The following is a 23,326-nucleotide window of genomic DNA, read 5'->3' on the forward strand; positions in this document are numbered from 1 at the left end:
AAAGCATGGGAATATAACAAAGATCTGTATTTAAGTTTTGTCGATTTGGAAAAGGCATATGACAAGGTGCCAAGAGAGAAGATATTTAATATGCTGCAGTTATATGGTGTCAATGGGGCATTATATCAAGCAATACTTAGTCTTTATTTGAGTTGTAAGTCAGCAGTTAGAATTGAAGGAAGTACAGGAAGATGGTTTAATGTTAAATCTGGTGTGAGACAAGGATGTACATTATCCCCTCTGTTATTCATTATCTATATGGATCACATTATGAAGGAAAGTGGTATTAAACCTGATATCAAAATTGGAGATGTTAATGTCAGCTCTTTGCTTTATGCGGATGATGTTATACTTCTAAATAAATCTGCTACGAGTCTGCAAAATTCTCTGACTAAATTGAATAGCTGTTGTAATAGATATGGTATGAAGGTCAGCAATAAAAAGACAAAGACAATGAAAATAGGTCGAATCATTGAAAATGTCAACTGTGTTGTGAATGGAGAACCTGTGGAACAAGTAAAACATTTCAGCTACTTAGGCACGATTTTTACTGAAGATGGTAAATTAAATATAGAAATAGACAACAGAATTAGCAAAGCTGGTATGGTGGGAAGTCAATTGAATAAATTCATATGGAATAAGAGAGAAATTAGTCAGAACACTAAATTAGCTGTATACAAGACAGTGTTCAAACCAGTTTTAACTTATGGATCTGAGAGCTGGGTCAGAAGTAAAACACTTGACCAAAGACTAGAGACCGCAGATATGCGAGTCCTGAGAAAGATTAGAGGCGTGAACAGATGGCATCAATGGCAATATCATATTAAAAATGAGGATATTAGGAAAGAACTTGACATTGTCAGCATCCAGGAATGTGTTAGCAGAGCTAATCTCAGGTGGTATGGTCACTTAAATAAAATGGGAGAGGAAAGATTAGCAAAACAAGTGTTCTCTACCAGGTTCGCAGGAAAACGACCCAGAGGAAGACCAAGATATAGGTGGATTGATACGGTACAAAGTGCCTTAGACGATAGAAATATAAGATCTGATAATGTTGGAGTCTTGACAAGTAACAGACTGATTTGGAGGAAAATTGTAGATAGGAAGTTAGTAATGATATAATTTTTTCATGTAGTACTGTCATATCCGGTACATGGCAGGAATTTGATGATGATGATGATGATATAGTGAATTATATGCTGAAAATCACCTTGATTAAAGCATTTCTTATATGAAAAACAATTGCTTCATAGTTTGTAAAAAATTTTAATACAGTTGAATTAACTGTATTAAAATTTTCAACAAGCCCCGAAAAGATTATGTTAGGGATGAAATAAAAATTTGAAAAATTTATGAGAGATACTTGTGATAGATGACTATAAAGCAAGATGAATGCCAGATGCAGTTAACAGCTTGAAGAGATAATATAAGATGGTTCTAGAGCACAAGCTTTTAGTCAACAAGAGGAATACCATGAGAGTCAGGAGACTTATTCATATCAAAGCTACCAAGTTTCTGATGTTCAAGGGCAGCATATTGTGAATAGTTTGTGGAATAGTGTAAGAAAATCTGCCTAATTAATAACACGCCAGAAATAATTCTAAAAGAATCTAAAAAGAATAGATAGGTTAATGAAATAACTCACTTTTCTAAAAATACGAAATTTTGGAGCTTCAGTTTAATTTTTAACTTGATGATTTTACATGAAATTATCTTAATGCAACTTCTAATAGTGGATATAGCAAAGTCTAATCTCTACAAAATGGCCTGTTTTTCCAAAATATGGAAAATGATATTTGCATAGGAATTGGTAAAATAGTTATTGTAGGAAATTCTACAATTGATAGAAATAAACCTAAGTATAAAATGAATACTTCTGGAGTCTAGTGACAAGTTCAGAAATTCCAGAAATGTAACATTTGAGATAGAAACTCTGCATTCAGCTGAGGTATCACCAGTGTTATGTACATATGAATTTATGATACATGAGATTTTTAAGAGGCTTGATTCATTTATCTCCATAATTAACAGGTTTAATAGTCTGGAATGCTGAAAAGATTTAACAGCTAGAAAACAGTGTAACATCTTTATAACAGTATTATAATAGTATTTTTCTGCTATGTGGCAAGCAAGAGGAAGAATAATTATGGCAGATTGATGGTGGTGGATAGCCATGTCATTTAAGGATTTTCAGATTTGGTATGACAAAGTTGTCATTTGAATGAACCTTCCACAATGTGTCTGCAGACTCCGAAGTATGTACTATTCTTCTTCTTCTTCTTCTTCTGCAGCTTCTCCCACTTAAGTGGGGTCACTGTTTGTTATGAGTCTCCTCCACACCTTCCTGTCTTGGGATGTCACCACATCCAAGTTCTTCATCTTCAAGTCCTCTTCTACCAGCTCCCTCCATCTCTTCTTTGGCCGCCCACGCTTCCGCCTTCCTTGCACATCCATCTGCATGACCCTTCTTCCCACATATTCGTCCTCCCTCCTCATCACATGACCAAACCATCTCAACCTTGCCTCCTGTATTTTCGCTCCTAAGTTCGTAACTTTCACTGTTCCCCTGACATAGTCATTTCTCAGACGATCCTTTCTGGTCACACCGCACATCCACCTAAGCATTCTCATCTCTGCTACTTCCATCCTGCTAATGTTATTTTTCCTCAGGGCCACAGTTTCTATAGCATATGTCATAGCTGGCCTCACTACTGTCCTATAAATTTTGCCTTTCAGATTGATCGGCACCCTCTTATCACATAACACTCCAGCCATCTCCCTCCAGTTCCTCCAACCTGCTTGTATCCTGCATCCCACTTCCTTCTCACCTCCTCCATCTTCTTCCACTGTCGAACCTAAGTATCTAAAGTCTCTCACCTTCCTGATGACATTTCCTTCCAGCTCCAGGTCTGTCTCCTGGCCACCGCCCACTGCGCAACACATATACTCTGTCTTACTTCTGCTCAGTCTCATACCTCTCTCTTCCAGTACTTTTCTCCATCTTTCCAGTTTAGTTTCTGCTTCTTCTCTTGAATCTACACACAGCAAGATGTCATCTGCATACAACATTGTCCAAGGTGCATCTTCTCTCACCTCCTCTGTTACCACCTCCATCACAATATTAAACAGAAACGGACTTAATGCTGACCCTTGATGCAAGCCAACTGTTACTTGAAAACTTTCTGTCTGTCCCAAACAGGTCCGAACACTTGTCTTCACATTTCTGTACATTTCCTGCACCAACCTGACATATTTCTCCGGCACCTTCTAGTATGTACTATTAATAATAACAAATAATCTTTGTTAAGTGAGGTCTTGATAGTGATGCCTATATTTTATGAAGAATAATGAACAGAATCATGTTTTATATATCTACTAGTAATGTATTAATAACAATTTTCAGAAGACAGTGCTACCCATGCCATAGAATATTTAAAGAGACTTTTAAATGTTGAGAGGTAGTTACAGGGAGGTTCTGGGAAGTTTAGGGGAGTTATTTTGCTTGGTGGAACAGCAGGAAGGAGTGATGATAAGGGGGCCATCCCTGGAAGTTGCAAAAGGAAGCTGTGAGCAAGAGGGTGAGGAGTGGTTTCTTTGCATGGAGGGTGGTTGAACCGTGGAATGCATTACCTGATAGAGTGGTGAGAGCAAGAACAGTCAATGAGTTCAAGGAGTGGTATGATAGACTTTGTGTTTCCTAGGAAGGACCTCCCACAATAAGTCTTTTGACTCCATGGGGTGCCTGAATAATAATAATAATAATAATATCCATGATAATTATGATGTCTAGAACAGTCAAGTAATCAATTTGTATCATCTACATACAAACTGAAAAGGAAAGAACAATGCGTTTGTGTTCCAGATTTCCAGGTAGTATTTAGCTAAGGAATGGTTGAAGACTTTTATGGCAGTGCCTTCAATCTGCTTGCAAATTTTATTCTTCCAACTAAAATAACCCAAGTGCATTACCAACTGATGAAAAAAAAAGTTTCAATATTGTCTTAGGATATGATGTCAGAACTGACCACTATATTGGTAGGCTGAAAAGAAAGGTCCTTGATTATCGTCAAAAAATGATGATGCTGAATTTTTGATAAAGAACCCAGATTGGTGTATATGTGCACTTAATAATTGAAAAAGAAATGTTGCAACATGAATAATGGGCATCAGTGTGGTTCACAATGGATCTTATTGGACAATTTCTTTACAGATATTTGGTATGCCATAGAATTGTGTAGTTTCTTTACAGTATTATTATCCAATTAATGGCTTCAATGAGAGTTCAATTGCTTGATCTAGCAATTAACAGATAGCTGATTCTATTGATAAGTGAATCTATCCTGCAGAAGAAGACCGCCTTTCCTATTATAATCAGTTCTTCTCAGAACAACAAAAACTTTTCCTTTATCTGTTTTAGAAATAGTTAGGTGGTTGTTATGTCAAAGCAAATATAGAGCATGAAATTTGACAGTGAAGAGTTTAGATTTAGGAAGTTTAGCTTTAATTAATATAGACTGTACTTCAAAACTGAATTTATTGTCATATTTGCAGGAGAGATTGCATTCAGTATTAGCATATAAAGTCAAGGTGAGGAATATTTTGTAAAATAGCAAAGTTGTGTCCTTTAATGAGAAGTGCATCTTAGCAAAGGTTAAAGCATCCTGAGATGTTCACCACTCATTGTCACTGGGAGGATGGAAGGGGATTCCAAATATGGTTTGGTTTATTTGGATTTACAGGCAAAAAACTCAGGCTGTGAGGCCAGTGTTATTATGTCTGTTAATTCCGTTTGTTCTAATGGCCAGTTTGCCTGCTTTGCAGGATGAAAAACCTGAGTTTCTGTGAAAAAAACCCTGTCCCCTCCATATGATGCTGGCTAACTCAGTTGAAAATCCTTGTAAAAGTTCTTCACATCATAGACAAGATTCAAGCCCAGGTCTTTTCAACCAAAGGGCATTGTCAAAACTAACTGAGGTATGGAGGTTCCTGCCAAATATGGACTTCTGCTTTCAGTATAGAGTTTCACACTTCCAATGAAGAATGTCTGCATTTTTCTTTAAGGATGACCTTAGAGATTATTTTAAGATTTGTAGTACTATAGTCACTCAATCAATATTAAGAGTGGTAGAAGTGATGTCTTATAATTCAGCGAAGGGCTGAATATTTTTGGCAGGTTCCTGTTTAGCTGCTTATAGTTGATTATATACCAAAGCATGGTGAGTATGGCATAAATGTAATGTGCTCAAGGCCATTAAATTCAAGGAACATAGGAATAATTTGCAAATTTTGGTATCTTTTGACAAATAAAATCTAAACAAAGCTTTCTCAATCTTCTGAAAAGACACTTTCCTGATGGATGGAAGCCGTTTTAAACATAAACTTTTGTGTAAAGAGCTCTGAAATGTTACATTGTTGGAATGACGATCTATCCATACCTGAAGATTGAGAGATTCTTATCCTAAGTAACTGTAATTAATTTTTTCCCCCATTATATCTTTATTATATGTTATTTAGGGTTAATTAGTCAAATTTCATTCTTCTAGCACATAACACTTGTAGACTTGCAGTGCTAATGCACTGTAAGTCTACAAGTCCAATGCTAATGCAGTGCATGTGCAAATCATTAGCTGATGATTTAGAACTAATTAAAAAATCACACATATGCCACGGTAATTAACTTTTTAATATGTAAATATTTCATCTTAAGTATCATAAGAATTATCAGTACAGTTATTAAACAACAATAGGAATTACATTAAAAAAACGTTAGCACACACACTTACATCTCTATGTATACAGTGACGTGTGTAAGGATTAAAAAACTATTGGGCTGTACTACACAGGTTTAACTATATAAGAATTGATTATTTGGAATTTACCAAATTTGTTATAACGGATAACTACCTCAGACAGTATGTAACAGAGGGCACAAGAGGATTAAGGGTCTTGGATTTGGTCATCTCATCGGAGGATGTAATTATCAATGAGGTATCAAATCATCCACCAATTGGCGAAAGTGACCATGAGGTGATTACTTGGGTGGTTGCCAGCAGTGCAAGGACCCCTGTGAAAAAAGGGTATATGTGGAACTACAAGGGGGGTGATTATGAAGAGCTCAGGAGACAGCTTGCAGGTGTAGCATGGAATGAGGAGTTAGCTGGAAAAGAGATCAATGCAGCTTGGGGAATTTTCAAAAAATATTTAGTGGATGCAATGTCTAAATGTATACCACGGGTGAGAAGGTTAAATAAGTTAGGTGTGAGATGGATGAATAAAGAGATTAAGCATGCAATACAGAGAAAAAGGGCATTGTGGAGGCAGCATAAGAGAAGTGGAAGTAACCAATTTCATGAGTTCTACAAAGACCAGGCAAGGAGAGTGACTTGGTTGGTGAGAGTAGCTAAAGAGAGGTATGAACAGCAGTTAGCTAATGAAGCTAAAAAGAATCCTAGGGAGTTGTTTCGATATGTAGCCAGCAAAAGAAAGAATGATTATGGAAGGATGACATTGATTGGAGGAAATGGTATAAAGACAGCTGTTGCAGAATGTGTGGTGGAGATACTTAATGAGCAGTTCATAAAGATCTTTCAATCTTGTGAATGTGACTTCATGGAGAGATTAAGAGCAGTTGATGATGGGGAGGAGAGACTGACTGTAAGTGAGCAAGAGGTGTTTGGGGAGTTGAGTAAACTAGATGTAAATAAGGCTGTGGGACTTGATAATATATCACCGCGTATTCTGAAGGAATGTGCCAGAGAGTTGACACCTGCCGTGACATATTTTTTTAATACGAGTCTTGCACTTGGTCAAGTCCCTAAAGAGTGGAAGGAGGGCAAGATTGTGCCACTTCATAAAGGAGGTGATCGAACTCAAGCATCAAACTATAGGCCTATCTGTGTGTCAGGTGTTGTGGTTAAGTTGTTGGAGAAGCTTGTGAGAACTAGGATCCAGAGTTGGGTTGACAACAATGGTATAATCTTTGATGGACAGCATGGATTTGCTAAAGGGAGGTCGTGTTTTAGTAATCTACTTACTTATTACAATAAAGTGACTGCTTCCTTGGACAGAGGAGAAGGATACACAGTAATATACTTGGATTTCGCAAAAGCTTTTGATAGAGTGCCTCATGATAAGTTGACAGTCAAACAAGAGCAGATGGGGTTGGATATTGGATTGGTGCATTGAATTGGAGACTGGCTATCTGATAGGTATCAACAAGTTGTGTATGGGGGTGCAATATCCAGGAAAAGGAAAGTCACTAGTGGAGTGCCTCAGGGATCTGTTTTAGGGCCATTACTATTTAACTTGTATATTAATGATATTGGCGAAGATTTGGATGGAGATATTCAGTTGTTTGCAGATAATGCAAAGTTGGGACGAACCATAAAGAGTAGTGAAGATGTTGTGGCCTTGCAAGAAGACTTGAATAAATTGAGTGATTGGGCAAGCAAATGGAGATGTGAGTTCAATGTTGCAAAATGTAAGGTTTTAAAATTCGGAAAACAAAGATGGGATGCAGAATTTATGCTTGGTGAAAATATATTGTTGGAAGTAGAGGAAATAAGAGATCTGGGAGTGATAGTGGATAAGGATCTAAAATTTAGGGGTCACATCGCCAAAATTGTGAAGACAACACAAAGACTTCTGGGAATGATGAGGAGGACACTGACATGTAGAAGTAGGGAGATTCTTGTTCCATTGTATAAGGCTTTGATTAGGCCACACATGGACTATTGTGCCCAGATTTGGTCACCTGGTTTTCAGAAGGATGAAGAGATGTTGGAAAGGGTCCAAAGGCGACTGACTAAGGTAGTTTCTGACCTCTGGAATGTCGAGTATGAGGAAAGATTGAAAAGATGTAATTTGCAGAGACTAGTGGAGAGAAGGAAGAGGGGAGATATGATAGAGACCTACAAGTTGGTAAGGGGTTGCTATAGGATCAATGGTGGAGAAGTTCTACAGCGAATAGTGGGAGATCAGGGGAGAACCAGAGGTCATCCCTGGAAACTGTATAAAGAGGGTGTGAGTAGGGGAGTGAGAGGCAGGTTTTTTTCGTGCAGAGTTGTGAATGATTGGAATGCCTTGCCTGAGAGTGTGGTGTCTGCAGGGAGTTTGAATGTGTTTAAGACCCGGTATGATGAAATGTGTGTGAGATAAAAGGACCTCCTAGATGAGTCTTTGACTCCATGAGGTCTTGTTTAATAATAATAATAATAATAATAATAATAATAATAATAATAATGAATAGTTATTTTCCAGAGTTCATCACTTAGTAATTTAACTGTTTCTTATGGTACCATCTTATGCCTTTATATCATCCTCATCCATTAAGGAATTGGGAATTGGAAGGCCGGGATATCATTAGTGCTTGGGAAATTGTGAAGGAATATTTGTTAGCAGCAATAGTAAGATGTATTCCACAAGTGAAGAAGAGGACACAATTTGGTGTAAAGTGGATGACAAACAATATTAAACAAGAACTGCATGTGAAAAAGAGGTTATGGAAGAGATATAAGGGAACAGGTGAAGAACAGATGCATGAAGAATATAAGACACAGGCCAGGAGAGTGACTAGTATGGTAAGGAAGGCAAAACTGGAATATGAAGAGATTGGCCCTAAGATCTAAAGAAAATCCTAGGGAATTTTTTAGCTATGTGGCCAGTAGGAGGAGAAATGATTGTGGAAAAATGGCATTGTGGAATATGAACACTTTATTGGTGTATTTCATCCTGGAGGCATAAATTTTAATACTAGAGGGATAAGGCAGATTCGAGGTTTAGAGGTGCAGGAGGAGAGTGTGTGTTCCAAATACTGAGTACTCTGGATGTCAGTAAACCTGTGGGACTGGATGACATTTCACTATGAGTTTTGAGAGAATGTGCTAAAGAACTGATGGCCCCTTTGACTTGGCTTTTCAATGAAAGTCTGGCTATGGGAAAGACATGGTGCCACTTGATAAGCTGATATTTAAGTTGCAATACATGGGTTTGGATGTCAAGTTGGTCAACTGGATTCAGGATTGGCTGTCCGATAGGTATCAGAGAGTTGTGTATGGTTGGACAGTATCAAGGAGGCAGAAGGTTACAAGTGGAGGTCACACAGGGCTCAGTACTGGGACCTATACTGTTTAACCTTTATATCAATGACATTGTCAGTGGATTGCAAGGGGATAGTCAGTTGTTTGCAGATGATGTGAAAGGTTATTAGGAATAGTGCAGATGTGTTAGCCCTGCAAGAAGATTTGATTAAACTAGACAGATGGGCAAATGAATAGGGGTATTGGTTTAATGAAGCAAAACGTAAGGTCTTGAGGTTTGGGACACATCGATGGGACACTTCACACTCTATTGGAGGAGTTGTACTGGAGGAAGTAGTGAAGACGAGAACTGCGGTTGATGATTAATAGAAACCTGAAGCCAGGGGACATATTGCAAAGGTAGTGAAGGTAAACAAGAGGATTGCTGTAATACTGAGAAGGACGCTGACCTGCAGTGATAAAAGAGTTATTATTCCTTTATCCAAGTGTGAGCAAACAAAGTTTGCGCCTGAAGTATCTTCAGGACTAGGGTAAGGTGATACACACCAGGGCAACTCGTTGTAAAGGTGGAGAAAGCTACCAACACTCCTATCTCAGTATCTCCTATAATGCAAAACACATCTCCTTGCGGATATGTCTAATGTTATGCATTAAAGGAAGGGCCACTACCCAGACTAGTTTCGACCTTTATTGAGGTCTCTTCAGTGGGAGCCAGGCCCTAGTGAAAATACTAGGCAGAAGCATTAGCAGGTCATCTCTACCTATAGGAGTTGCCAAATGGTGTGCCACCCTTTTTTTTAATAAATTACTCTGGATTTAGAGAAAGATGTTGAAAGTTTATTTTTTTATTTATAAATTTATTTATAAAAAATTTATTTATAAAAAAAAAAAAAAAAAAAAAAAAAAAAAAACTTTCAACGTCTTTCTCTAAATCCAGAGTAATTTATTAAAAAAAGGGTGGCACACCATTTGGCAACTCCTATAGGTAGAGATGACCTGCTAATGCTTCTGCCTAGTATTTTCACTAGGGCCTGGCTCCCACTGAAGAGACCTCAATAAAGGTCGAAACTAGTCTGGGTAGTGGCCCTTCCTTTAATGCATAACATTAGACATATCCGCAAGGAGATGTGTTTTGCATTATAGGAGATACTGAGATAGGAGTGTTGGTAGCTTTCTCCACCTTTACAACGAGTTGCCCTGGTGTGTATCACCTTACCCTAGTCCTGAAGATACTTCAGGCGCAAACTTTGTTTGCTCACACTTGGATAAAGGATTAAACTAATTTTATTATACTCTAACCAAGTGAAAAAATAAACTTTCAGTTATTATTCCATTGTATAAGACCCTGATCAGACCACACTTAGACTATTGCTCTCAAATTTGGTCCCCAGGATTTGAAGGGGATAAATTAACTGTAGAAAGGGTATAGAGGTGGATAACAGAGATGGTTTCAGGACTGTACAATGTTAGTTATGAGGATTGGCTGAGGGAATGTGGACTGCATAGTTTGGTGAATAGAAGAAGGAGAGGCGATATGATTGAGACTTTTAAACTGTTGAGAGGTGGTTACAGGGTTGACACTGGGAAGTTCTTTTGCTTGGGTTGAACAGCAGGAAAGAGTGATGACAAGGGGTCATCCCTGGAAGTTACAAAATGAAGCTGTGAGCAAGAGGGTGAGGAATGGTTTCTTTGCATTGAGGGTGGTTGAACCATGGAATGCATTGCCTGATAGAGTGGTGAGAGCGAGAACGGTCAGTGAGTTCAAATAGTGGTATGGTAGACTTTGTGTTTCCTAGGAGGGACCTCCTGCAATGAGTCTTGATAGACTTTGTGATAGACTTTGTGTTTCCTATGAAGGACCTCCCGTGATGAGTCTTTTGACTCCATGGAAGCCTGAATAATAATAATAATAATAATAATAAATAAAATTTTACCTTGTACCTGCTACATAGCAAAATAATTCTTTTGGATTTTTTTTGGGATATTTTTCTAATGTTTGAGTGATTCTAATCCTTAGTATCTGTATTTTTGAAATGCAGTTTTTGGTTTTTGATTAGCTAGTTATTGTATGTTTGACCTTGTTTTGAATTTGCCTAATTTTTTATAACTGATGATGGATTTTTATTTTCCAGTGATTACTCAATAATTTAACTATTTCTTGTACTAGTATCTCTTTTGTATCATCTGTGTTCATTAAATTTATCCTGCGATAATCATTCTTCCATATTCCTAAACTGCATAGCAAAAGAACAATTTTGAATCTTCTTTGGCTTACTTGGATAATTTTTTTCATATAATTCCATACCATGCTGGTTACCTTAAACTTGTGCAATATTTTCTCCACATTTTACTTTTTTCCCAGTTCCTGTTCAATAATGGTAATAATTCATTTATCTCCTACCTGATTTTGCTTTCTTATCAAGGCATTCACTCTGATACTGCTTTTCTCCTACATCCTTTGACTGTTTCTCGTGCATTTGCTAAAATCTTGTATCACACCTTGTGATTTTTTATGCCTTGGGACTTCTCCAAATTCGTTGCTTTGTAAGTTTCAGTTTGATCAGTTATCTGATCACTGAAGTTAAGCAAATCTGAGCTCAGTTAGTACTTGGGACGGTGCAACCCGGGAACCGTGGGTGCTGCTGGCATGAATTTTTTTGATGAATCTCTGATTACATGGAGGTCAGATGTCAATAATAATAATAATTTTGCCTTGGATGCTTTGGGTCCAAGAAGTCTTTGCCTTGAGTCCTTGGAGTTGTCACATAATAATAATAAAAATAATTACCCACTCTGTAGTTCACATATAATTCTTCTTTACTCAAAATTCCAAATTCCCTGTCCCCAAGTTTGAGATATAGTGGCTACATTGGTTATTTATAAAGCGCTGGCTGATGCTATCACCAGATCCAGCACTCAAACTCCAGCTCTCCTATATAACATGCTGTTTTAGTTATTACTTAGTGACAGTTTAATTATAGATGTTTCAGATCATGATGCCAGAGTAATTGAAATCTTGCATTAATAATTAAGCACAGTTTATTTCTGCTCTAAATCATATGGAGGTAGCAGGGTTTTTTCTCCCAGAAACTCAGGTTTTTCATCCACATAGACAAATCGGCCCTTCAGAACACACGCAATTTGCAGACAAAAAATACTAGCTGTGGTGGTGGGTGTTGGATGGCACTGATGTAGATGATTGGTAATAGTGGTTCAATGTTACTAGTGGAAACGGAGAGTTGTACAATAGGTGTCCTCCCACGATGAGTCTTCGGACTCCTTGGAGGTGTCACGAATAATAATAATAATAATAATAAAACTAGTACTGTTTTTTTTTATTATTATTATTACAGTTGAATTAACAAACTGATAGCTGTTACTATAATATTATCTTATTTCAAGAACATGGATATTAAAAGTATGAAAAATAAAATGGAGAAGATGCTTATTTCAAAATTGTAACCTTAAATTACATTTTCTTTTTTAGGAGAAAGAAGCACTGCTAGCTGTAAAAACTAATCTGATTTCTCAGCTTCATGTTTTATATCAAATTATGGCACCTTTAGAGGCCTTAGAAACTGGTGTTAATGAAATATCAAATTGGTTAGCTGAAGCAGAAAAAGTTATTGCATCGTATGGAATTCCAAGTAGTCTTGATCAAATTCAAACACAACAGGAAAGACATAAGGTAATTTGATTATTCACTTTATTACTTGTTGAGATTTTCACCTTTCATGGTTGAGATTGTTATATTAAAGTTGTTCATCACTTCACTTAGTATATGTAAAATAACGACAGTCACTATTTTGTGAATGAATTTCCTGTATTAGTTATGTTAGTCATCATTCTCATCACTCACAACAGTAGTAATCATATATTTTCATTCTCAAAAAAGAAACACAAAACTGAAGATATTTATTAAATAAATAATATTTATATAATATTATCAACATTAGACTCCAATGGAGTAAAAAGAGTCATGCTCTCACACAAAAGAGCATCGAACCATGCCTTAAACTTCATTTCTGCACTTACTACACTATAAATGTATGCATTTGCTCACTACCCACTATCCATACAAAGAACCTACACTTCACTTCCTTACTTACACCTTCTTTATACAGCTTTTAGGAATGGCCTTTCTCTACCCCTTCTTCCTATATTCCATAAAAAAACTTTCTCCGCATTAATCTGATAATATTCCTTCTCCAACTTATATGTCTGAATCATATCTCCTTTCCTTCTATTCACAATATTATGCAAATTGCATTCCCACAGTCTCTCTCTCTCTCTCTCTCTCTCTCTCTCTCTCTCTCTCTCTATTTTCATATCCCACACATAGAGCCAACACAACTTTATTAAATTGCTTCTGACCTTCTATAAGATATGTTCATCCCATTGAAAAGCAGGTGACCAGATCTGAACACAGAAATCCTTATGTAGTCTGATCAAGGCCTTATACAAAGTGAACCATATCCTAATTCTATATGCTAAGGTCCTATGATCACTGTCATAATCCATTGTGATCCCTAAATTTCAAGTCTTTGTCCACCACCACCACTTCTTGATGCTTTATTATTTTCAGTTTCTTCAAAATTTCTCCCTTAATTGTAGAGTCTGAACTCCTGAGATACAGAGATAGCAGTATTTCTTCTCCTAAAAACTTGGCTTTTCATCCCATACAGGCAAACTAGCCATGAGGAAACATGTAATTTACAGACAAAAATACTATTTGTGGTGGGCAATGGATAGCATTGTGTGTTGATATGAGATAGTAGTATTGTAGTAGTTGGAAGATTAAGTAGAGGAAAGACAGGGAGTTGGATGTAGTAGAGGTAGTGTACCCTCCCACAATGAGTTCCTTGAACTCCTTGGTGGTATCTCATAATAATATCAATAATAATCTCTTTACAAAATGGTACAATTTTACTCTCTTTCTACTCCTTTGCAACTTGCCCTCTTGTAAAACTTTTGTTGAACATTTATGATAAGGGTGTCATTAATTCTCTGAAACAGGGAGTTAATACATGCCTTATTAATGCCAAGCTTAATTCCTCATATATTTCCTACCGACTTACTGTCAGTCCTTCCTCCACACTATTCCATGGTAATTTGCTCATTCAATACCTCAACTATACTCTCTGTAGTATTTACTATTCTTTCTTCTATTTTTATATTATTCTTTCTTCTACTTGACACATATTGAAAGAACTCTATAATTGTTCTTGTCCTGTTTGGTTAATTTTTGCACATACTGCATTTTTACTGTCCTTACCAATCTGTGGAAATGTGTGGAATTTTCAATTAAGACAGGGTACATGTGGAATTACCAGGCTGGTAAGCATGAGAAGCTTAGGAGATTGCTTGTTCAGTGCCATGGCATGTAAAACTGCAAGGACTGGATGTTGATAGTGCATGGGAGGTGGTTAAGGAGTGTTTGCAGGAGGTAATGGCTGACTGTATACCTAGAGTCCAAATAGTAAATCAAGTAGTGGTTAAATGGATGAATAACACCATTAAGCTTGAGCTGCAAAAAAAAGGAGACAACTGTGGTGGAAATTTAAGGAGAAAGGTGACCTGCAGGTACATGAACGGTATAAAGCGCAGGCCAGAAAGGTAACGAGTGTGGTAAGAAAAGCAAAAGTGGATTATGAAGGAGAATTAGCCATGCAAGCTAAAGAGAATCCCAAACAGTTTTTTCGATATGTTGCAAGTAAAAAAAAAAATGTATACGGCAGAATGATTTTAACGAATGCTGATGGTAGGGAGGTAACCAAATCAGTTGATATATAGTGGAATTACTGAGCGAGCACCTTGCAAGAGTATATCATCCAGGTAGTGATATTACAGGAATGAAGAGACCAACAGCTTATACGGGAATTGTGGTGAATGAAGTGAAGGTGAATAGGCTATTACAAAACCTTAATGTGAATACATCTGTGAGATTGGGTGGTATACCAGCTTGTGTCGTACGTGAAGTGGCTAAAGAATTGTCGGTGCCCTTGACCATTTTGTTTAATTTGCATCTCAGGTCTGGGTTAGTCCCGAGGGGGTAGAAAGAGGGGAAAATGGTTCCACTGCATAAAGGAGGTTCCAAGACTGCTGTTGCAAATTACCGACCAATCAGTATATCTGGAGTCATTGTCAAGGTCTTGGGGAAAGTAGTCAAGAGGAGAATACAGGAATGGATAGATGAAAATGGGATACTGTATGGGGGACAGCATGGTTTTGTGAAGGGTAGATCATGCCTCAGTAACTTGCTCACATTTTATAACACAGCGACGGCTGAACTGGATAAGGGTAATGGGTTTACAGTGATTCTGCTGAACCTTGCTAAGGCCTTTGACAGGATTCCACATGGAATTCTAATCAATAAACTGCAGCATATGGGGATGGATATAGGGTTGGTGAGATAGATAAGGGGTGGTTGATGGAGAGATATCAGAGAGTAGTTTATTCAGGAGGAGGGTTCAAAAGTTGGCCTGTGACTAGTGGTGTGCTGCAGGGTTCTGTTCTTGGACCACTACTATTTAATTTGTTCATTAACGATGTAGGAAAGGATCTGAGAGGAACGGTTCATTTGTTTGCTGATGATGCAAAGTTGGGTAGAGCAATAGTGAATGCACATGATGTCAAAATTTTGCAGGATGATTTGGATGGGTTGGAGGACTGGGCTAAGGAGAATGGATGTCAGTTTAATGTGGCAAAATGTAAGTTTATGCATTTTGGGGTGAAAAGATTAGCAGCATTATACCACATTGTTGGAACTATACTCCAGGAGATTGAGGAGGCCAAGGATTTGGGAGTTAGTGGACAGGGAATTGAAGTTTAGGGAACACATTGCAAAAGTGGCTAAATCAGCTCATCAGATCACTTGGCTTCTGAAAAATACTTTAACGAGCAGAGACAAACAAGTTATTATTCTTCTGTATTGAGCCATGATAAGACCCCATCTTGACTACTGTGCCCAGATTTAGGTGCCAGGGTTTCTTCTTGATGGGGAGGAGGTGGAGAGGATCCAGAGGTGAGTGACCAAGATGATAGCAGGTCTATGGAATGAACCTTATGAGAACAGGTTGAAGATTTGTGGGTTGCAGAAATTGGTTGATAGGCAGAAAAGGGTTGTATGATTGAGACATTCAAATTACTGAAGGTTTCTATAAGATTAATTCAGAGGATATTTTTCAGAACAGGACTGGTGGTGGTGGGAGGACTAGGGGGGGGGCATCCATGGAAACTGAGCAATAATGTGGTTAGCAGGGGGTGTTAGAGCTAAGTTTTTTACTTTTAGAGTGGTGAATGAGTGGAATAAGCTGCCAGTGTCTGTTGTGGTGCCATAACTGTGAATGAGTTCAATACGAGGTATGATAGATACTGTGTGAATGTTGAATAGTTGTTCTTGACAGGGCCTCCCTCGATGAATCTAAGGACTCCTTGGAGTTGCCTGTAATAATAATAATAATAATAATAATAATAATAATAATAATAATAATAATAATAATAATCTAACCACCTTCCTGGCTTGCTAAATATTTATACCTCTCATGCAACTGATTATTATCCCATATCATGTGCTACCTACATAAAGCCTTCATTTTCCAGATTGCATGTCTCTTCATTCATTCATTGGGCTTCTGTCTTATTTAGCCCTTTTACCTTTGTAATATACAGAGCTTTGTTAATGGCAGCAGTGTCTGAGTATATTACATGGGTGAAAGGGCTAAATAAGATAGAAGCCCAAGCATATCCACTAAGTTTTTCGTAATCACAGTCTTGTAAGCCCACATATATCCTTTCCACACAGTTTTCATAGGATTGGCTACAGTCCAAGTGATTATCTGAGGGGCATTCTCACCAATAGAGGAAGATTTGACACTGTTCACAGGCATATCCTCTGATAATATGGGGCAGGGGGGGGGGAGTCTGGAAAGTTCTGATAAATATTTAGAACAAAAATGATATTAAAGCAACTGATATAACCACAATAAACAGCTAACAATTTTAAAACTTATTTCATAGTGAATGTGGAAATGGCAAGTGATGATGATAAAGCAGGTTTAATAATGAACACTTAGAATGATTTTCAATGAAATAATGCTCAAAACATCAGAAGACTACATGCATATATAGAGAAGAAGAAGAAGATAAAAAAAAAGAAGGAAAGAATGGACCATCGAAGAAATTATGGAGTTAATTGAAGAAAAAGAAAAAAAAAGGGGAAAGGTAAAGATTTAAGAATTAAAGATTTTTACAAAATACAACAAGATAAAAAAAAATTAAAGGAAAGAAAAGAAACAAACTACTTAAATATATAAACAATAAAAATCAGTGATGTGCTGGTTGAAGAATCAGATATCCTAAAACATTGGGAGAAATATATTAAAGACCTATTATATTCAGACAATAGGGAAGATTTGAAAACTAATAAGAAGAATAATATTAATATTATTCTTCTTATAATATTAATATTATTATATTATTATTATAGAATAATAATATAATAATATTAATAAATCTGATGCAATAATAATATGTTTATTATTGTTTATAATATGTTTATAATATATTATTGCATCAGATCTCCATTGAGTTAGGAGGTACACACTATCACACACACAATGCTCATCCAACTGCCTTAAACCAGTTCAATGTGTCTACTTTCATAGCACACTCAGGCAATGCATTCCACTCACCAACTACTGCAAAGAACCTGCTCCTCAATTCTCTGCTCACACCTCTTCTTATACCATTTCTAGGGATGACCTCTTGTTCCCCCCCCCTTTCATTCTATGACCTCTTATTGATATGGCTTTGCAAAATTCCTTCAGTCTATCTTCATAGTATACATTCTGTACATCAGAGTACTCCACATCAGTGCTATTTTCCGATGTTATGTCTTCACAATTTGGGCAGTATGGTCCCTGAATTTCAGGTTATTGTCCACCACCACTACTCCCAGATATCTCATATCCTCTATCTCCATTAAAGTTTCTCTACCAAGTGTATATGTTGTATCCAATCATTACTTACTGAATTTCAAAACCTTACACTTTGCAACATTGAACTGATAGTTCCACTTACTTGCCCATTCATAAAATCTATTCAAGTCCTCCTGTAACACCAATAACATCTGCTGCAATCTGCATTATTCTCCCCAATTTTGCACCATTGTCAAACAGGTATATATATTACCAATTTAACCCATCCCAATATTATTAATATAAAAATTGAACAACAATGACCCCAAGATCCTTGCGGCACACCACTTGTGACTTTCCTCTTTCAGGATACTGCCCCCCCATATACAATTCTCTGATACCTATCTGACAGCCAGTCACAGATTTAACTCACTAGTGTGTTATCCAGTCCTATCCTTTTCTGTTTAATTAATAGCTTGTCATGCGACTGCCACATGACAAGCTGTTAATTAAATGTCTTGTCCAAGACATTTGTCACTTTGTTATAGTACATAAGTTAGTTGGTAAAACATGATCTCCCTTTAACAAACCCATGCTGACAACCACAGAGAATACTGCTGTTATCAACTCATCTTTATATCCTAGTTCTCACCAATCTCTCCAGTACCTTAACCACAACTCCAGATATTCAGATAGGCCTATAATTTGTAGCCACAACATTATCGCCACCTTCTTTCCACTCTTGTAGAACCTGTGCTGTTATAAGACATATTAAACTGAAATGGCAGTGATGCTGCCAATTCCCTGGAACCTTCCCTTTTCTTATATGCCTTCTGCTCACTCACAGTTAAGCTATCCTCTCTTATGTCTCCTTCATTTGAGTTTGTCAGGATTACACCCTGATGAGGATGAAATACCCTTATAAATCATTCACTGATTACCTCAATAATGTCATCTGCAGCAGTTACTATTCTACCATTTTCATCCATTAACATTGTCTTACCATAGTCATTATTCCTTCTACTTGGCACATATCTCTAAAGTTTTGCTTGATCTGGTTTGCTAATTTCTGCTCATACTGTAGTCTTACTGTTCTTACAAACTAAGTCATCTTCTTTGCCTTCTCTTTATACTCCTCATGCATTTGATTGCTACCATTATTCATCTTGTGCTATCTCCAGAGTATCTTCTTCCACATTTCATTCTTATACCCTTTATTCATGCATTTGATACCTACTTCATTCAGTATTTTGACCTTCAGAATGCATTCTAGTGCTTGGGTAAGGATTAAATTAAGAATGTATTTTCTTGTTCTAGCAGTTTACTTTGTAACTAGTCAAAAAGTTACTTGCTTTTGGTAACATGATAGCATTTGATAGAAAAAACAACACTATCTTAGAGTTTGCTTAAATAAACATATTTTGCCCAAAAGTACTGTGTTGTATTTTAAAATTTTGTTTTAAATTTTTCAGTTTTTCTTTTAGTCAGGCTGATTACTCCTCAGACAATGCATAACAATATATATTTTTATTGCAGACTTTTTTTTCTCCGTCTCACCATTATAAGGCACTTTTAGATAGCAAGAATAAAATATATAAAACAATCCTAGAACATGCTTCCAATATCCCTGAATTTCTTTCCAACAGTTTACAAACAAGAATGAATGCATTAAATACAAGGTTTGAGGTAAGTAATTATGTAGAGGATGGCATTTAAAATATATGCTTATATTTCTTTTTAAGCCTGTTATTTGATAACTTTTATTCTGAGCTATCTCTGCATTTTTTTTTTAGAAAAATTAACTATTATGTAATCATTCTTCAGGAATAAAGTAATCATTCTATGGAGGTCAATGGGCTAAATTTTCAAATGAAATGCTTAACCTAACCTGATTATAGACTTTAAACATATTGCTTTAGATCTAAAAATATGTCCCTTTGTAAAAATAAATGGACAACCACTATAAAACAAGTTAAACAGATTAGAATTTCTAAAATATTCAGCCTACATAACTTATCTCTTTCCATTCATAACAAGGTGGCTGGATTGCTAAAATTTTTTTCTTTAACTAAAAACATTTTTTTCTTAGTAAATGATTCTGAATTAATTATTTAGTTAGTTCCTCAGAGGAAACAATATCTAAAATATCACATTTTCTACAGAAGACACAAATCTAAATATAGGTAAAAAAAAAATAAGAAGAAGAAAGGGGCAAATGAATGCTGATTTATCCAGTTTATCCATTATTTCTTTGTTTAGAGCATTACTTTTTTTTTTTGGCAAACTTCATATTATTATTATTATTATTATTATTATTATTATTATTATTATTTTTATTATTATTATTATTATTATTCCAAGATCCTAAAACAGATTCCTGAGGTGCACGACTAGTGACTTTGCTCTTCTGATATCATTCCCCCATATACACAACATGCTGATATCTACTAATTGCTGATACATATCAGCAATTAGATAGTAAATGCACTAATCTAATATCCAACCCATAGACTCTAGTTTGGCTCTCAATTTATTGTGTGGTAACCTATCAAAAGCATTTGAAAATCTAAGTATATCACTGTGTATCCATCTCCCTCATTCAATGCAGCTGTCAGCTTATTGTAATATGTGAGTATATTACTAAAACATGATCTCCCTGTAGCAAATCCATGCTGTCTCATCAAAGATAATACCATTCTTGTCAATTCACTTTTGGATTATGGCTCTCACTAGCTTCTCCAAAACTTTGGCCACAACACCTGACATACAGATTGGTCTGTAATTTGATTCTTGAGCTCTGCCACCTCCCTTATGAAGCAATACAATCTTGTCTTCTTTCCACTCTCTTCTACTCTTCTTTCCACTCTTATAGTCTTATTAACATCAAGTTTGCTCAATTCCCTATATACCTCTTGCTCACTCACAGTCAATTTCCCCTCCTCCCCTTCAAGTGCTCTCAGACTCTACAGGATGTCACATTCACAAGGATGAAAGACCTTTATAAACTTCTCATTAAATATCTCAGCTATATACTCTGCAGCAGTTGTTCTTATATCATATTCTCCAATCAGTGTCATTCCATCATGATCATTCTTTTTTCTGTACTAGCTACATATCGAAAATCTTCCTAGGATTTTTTTTTTTTTTGCTTCATTAGCTAATTGCTGCTCATACTGCACTTTTGCTACCTTTACCAATCAGTAACCCTCCTTGCCTATTCTATTATTGTGGCAGGTTGAAGAACCTTCCACAGAAAGTTCTTCAACCCTCTGTGGAAGCCGAAATAATAATAATAATGATATAAAAAATATGGTATTCTTAAATTTGCATTTTTGTCTGTCTGTTTTGCCACCATCATGTTGATAGTTGCAGAAATATACTGATATGTTGGCATTATGTTGATAGTTATTGAAAAATTTGACGAAACTCATGTGGTGCTCTTGACATTTCAAAGCTGTTTGATCAGGTTTGGCACAGAGGCCTGCTTAACAAACTGCCATCCTGTGCTCTGCCTTCCACACTCGCAGCTGGATTGCCAACTTTCTCATTGGTCGCTCACTACATGTCATGGTGAACAGTTTCCTTTCCTCATATTTGCCCACCAATGCAGGAGTGCCCCAGGGTTCTGTTCTTTCACCCACTCTTTTCCTTTTGTATATAAATCACCAGTTCTCACAGACTTTCAATCCTCTCCATAGCTTTGCTGATAGCACTACATTCCTCCTTGCAAGATCCACCATGACCAGTGACATGAACTCTGATCTCCTAGCTATATCCCAATGGGGCAAGGAAAACCTTGTAAACTTCAGGTGCCACTAAAACTCAGTCCTGTCTGATCTCTCACAAGAAAGAGCTTGCATCCCTTCTCCTTACCTTTAGTAACACTGAGATATTCAAACATGATCAGATTTCTCTTCTTGGACTGACCTGCACTTCTGATCTTTCCTAGCACAATCACATTTCAACTATAGCTTCTGCAGCTGCCAAAAAACTTAGTTTACTTTTTCACACAAGACACTACTTCACACCTTCACAGCTGCAAACTTGATACAAATCCCAAATGTGTCCAACTGTGGAATATTGCAACCATATTTGGGGCAGTGCACCAAAATTCCCTCTCTAAGATTGCTCACTTCTATCTATAAGAAGGCAGTTTGGCTAATTAATGATTGCTCTCTCACATATCCACTTCAAACCCTCTCACACAGACGTTCAGTTTCTTGTACCTCATCTACAGACACTTTCATGGACAGTGCTCAGCTGAATTGGCCACTATTATTCCTAACTATCCTCCAAAATTATTAAAACTAGAGCCACTGCTAAGCAACACCCTTTTACAATTCATTTTGAAACTCACCAAACCAGCCTCACTACCTCCTTTTTCATTCCATCTACTTCTATTCTTTGAAACAGTTTCCCTCCATTCTGCCTTCACTAATGACTGCAGCACTCAACTGTGCAAGAAAAATGTGAACAGATTCCTCATTTCTTCTATTCCTCTTGCATACACCCAGCACTGATGTGCTATAGGTCTTGTGGCCTTTTGTGTGTGGTTCAGATATAAAAAATTAAAAAAATGCAATACATCATCTTCTTCTGACTACTTTATGCTACTAGGGAAATAACTGTAATAAATTTATTCTTTCTGGAAAAACACACCACACACACACACACACACACACATATATATATATATATCAGGGACGAATATTCTGGGTGTGCTAGTGTGCAATGCTCATCCACGAAATATCAGCATCACCGATATTATATTTTTGCATTTATTCCCATTAAAGACTCACACAATATACTGTACTAATGCTTCATTGTCCTCTTCACGAGGATAATAAAGTATTAGTGCTTCATGAAGAAAGCGCTTTTTCCACGTAAACATTGCGTCACATTTGCGTTAATAGCCTGGGTGTGCTTTCAAAATGCATACACCTTTGAGCCATTTGAAAAGATGTAAAGAGGGCGCAGCATGTCAAATTCTTAGTATTGTATTATTTTTAAACCACTGAGAAGGCATGATCAGCTTAAATTTAGAGCTCACTCAGCACCTAGCAGCTCTGATTGTTATTGTGTACTCATGACAACATTCAACCAATCCAATTGAATGTTGTCATGAGTTGAGAGATTATTATATCTGATAGCTTTATTACAAACAGCTGTTACACGTGTTTTCTGGAACTGAAAATTTGAAAGTGGATGTTAGGAGAAAAATGCTAATTGTTTTTTCTTTTGCTTGTGCAGTATAGTATCTGTTCAGGTTGCGAAGTTTTTTAACAGTATAGAGATATTTTTATTCTAGTCTTCAGAAACAACAGACAGTAAAAAATATCTATTCCTGAATAAAAACGAATATTCTGTGTA

The 23,326-nt window shown here is 36.6% G+C and overlaps 1 protein-coding gene across 1 annotated transcript in view; it reads left to right on the plus strand.

The window, feature by feature from the left end:
• LOC150102415 (muscle-specific protein 300 kDa-like) overlaps positions 1-23,326 on the plus strand; it is a 288,507-nt gene that overhangs the window by 127,502 nt on the left and 137,679 nt on the right. Inside the window, exons 9-10 of the mRNA XM_090399573.1 lie at positions 12,526-12,726; positions 19,493-19,642. Of these exons, the coding sequence (XP_090255699.1) occupies positions 12,526-12,726; positions 19,493-19,642 (351 nt within the window). The remainder of the gene's footprint in view (positions 1-12,525; positions 12,727-19,492; positions 19,643-23,326) is intronic.

The sequence above is a fragment of the Typopeltis vanoorti genome, chromosome 10 (assembly GCF_054136105.1).
Source record: "Typopeltis vanoorti isolate ZY-2024b chromosome 10, IOZ_Tvanoo_1.0, whole genome shotgun sequence".
Lineage (NCBI taxonomy): Eukaryota > Metazoa > Arthropoda > Arachnida > Uropygi > Thelyphonidae > Typopeltis > Typopeltis vanoorti.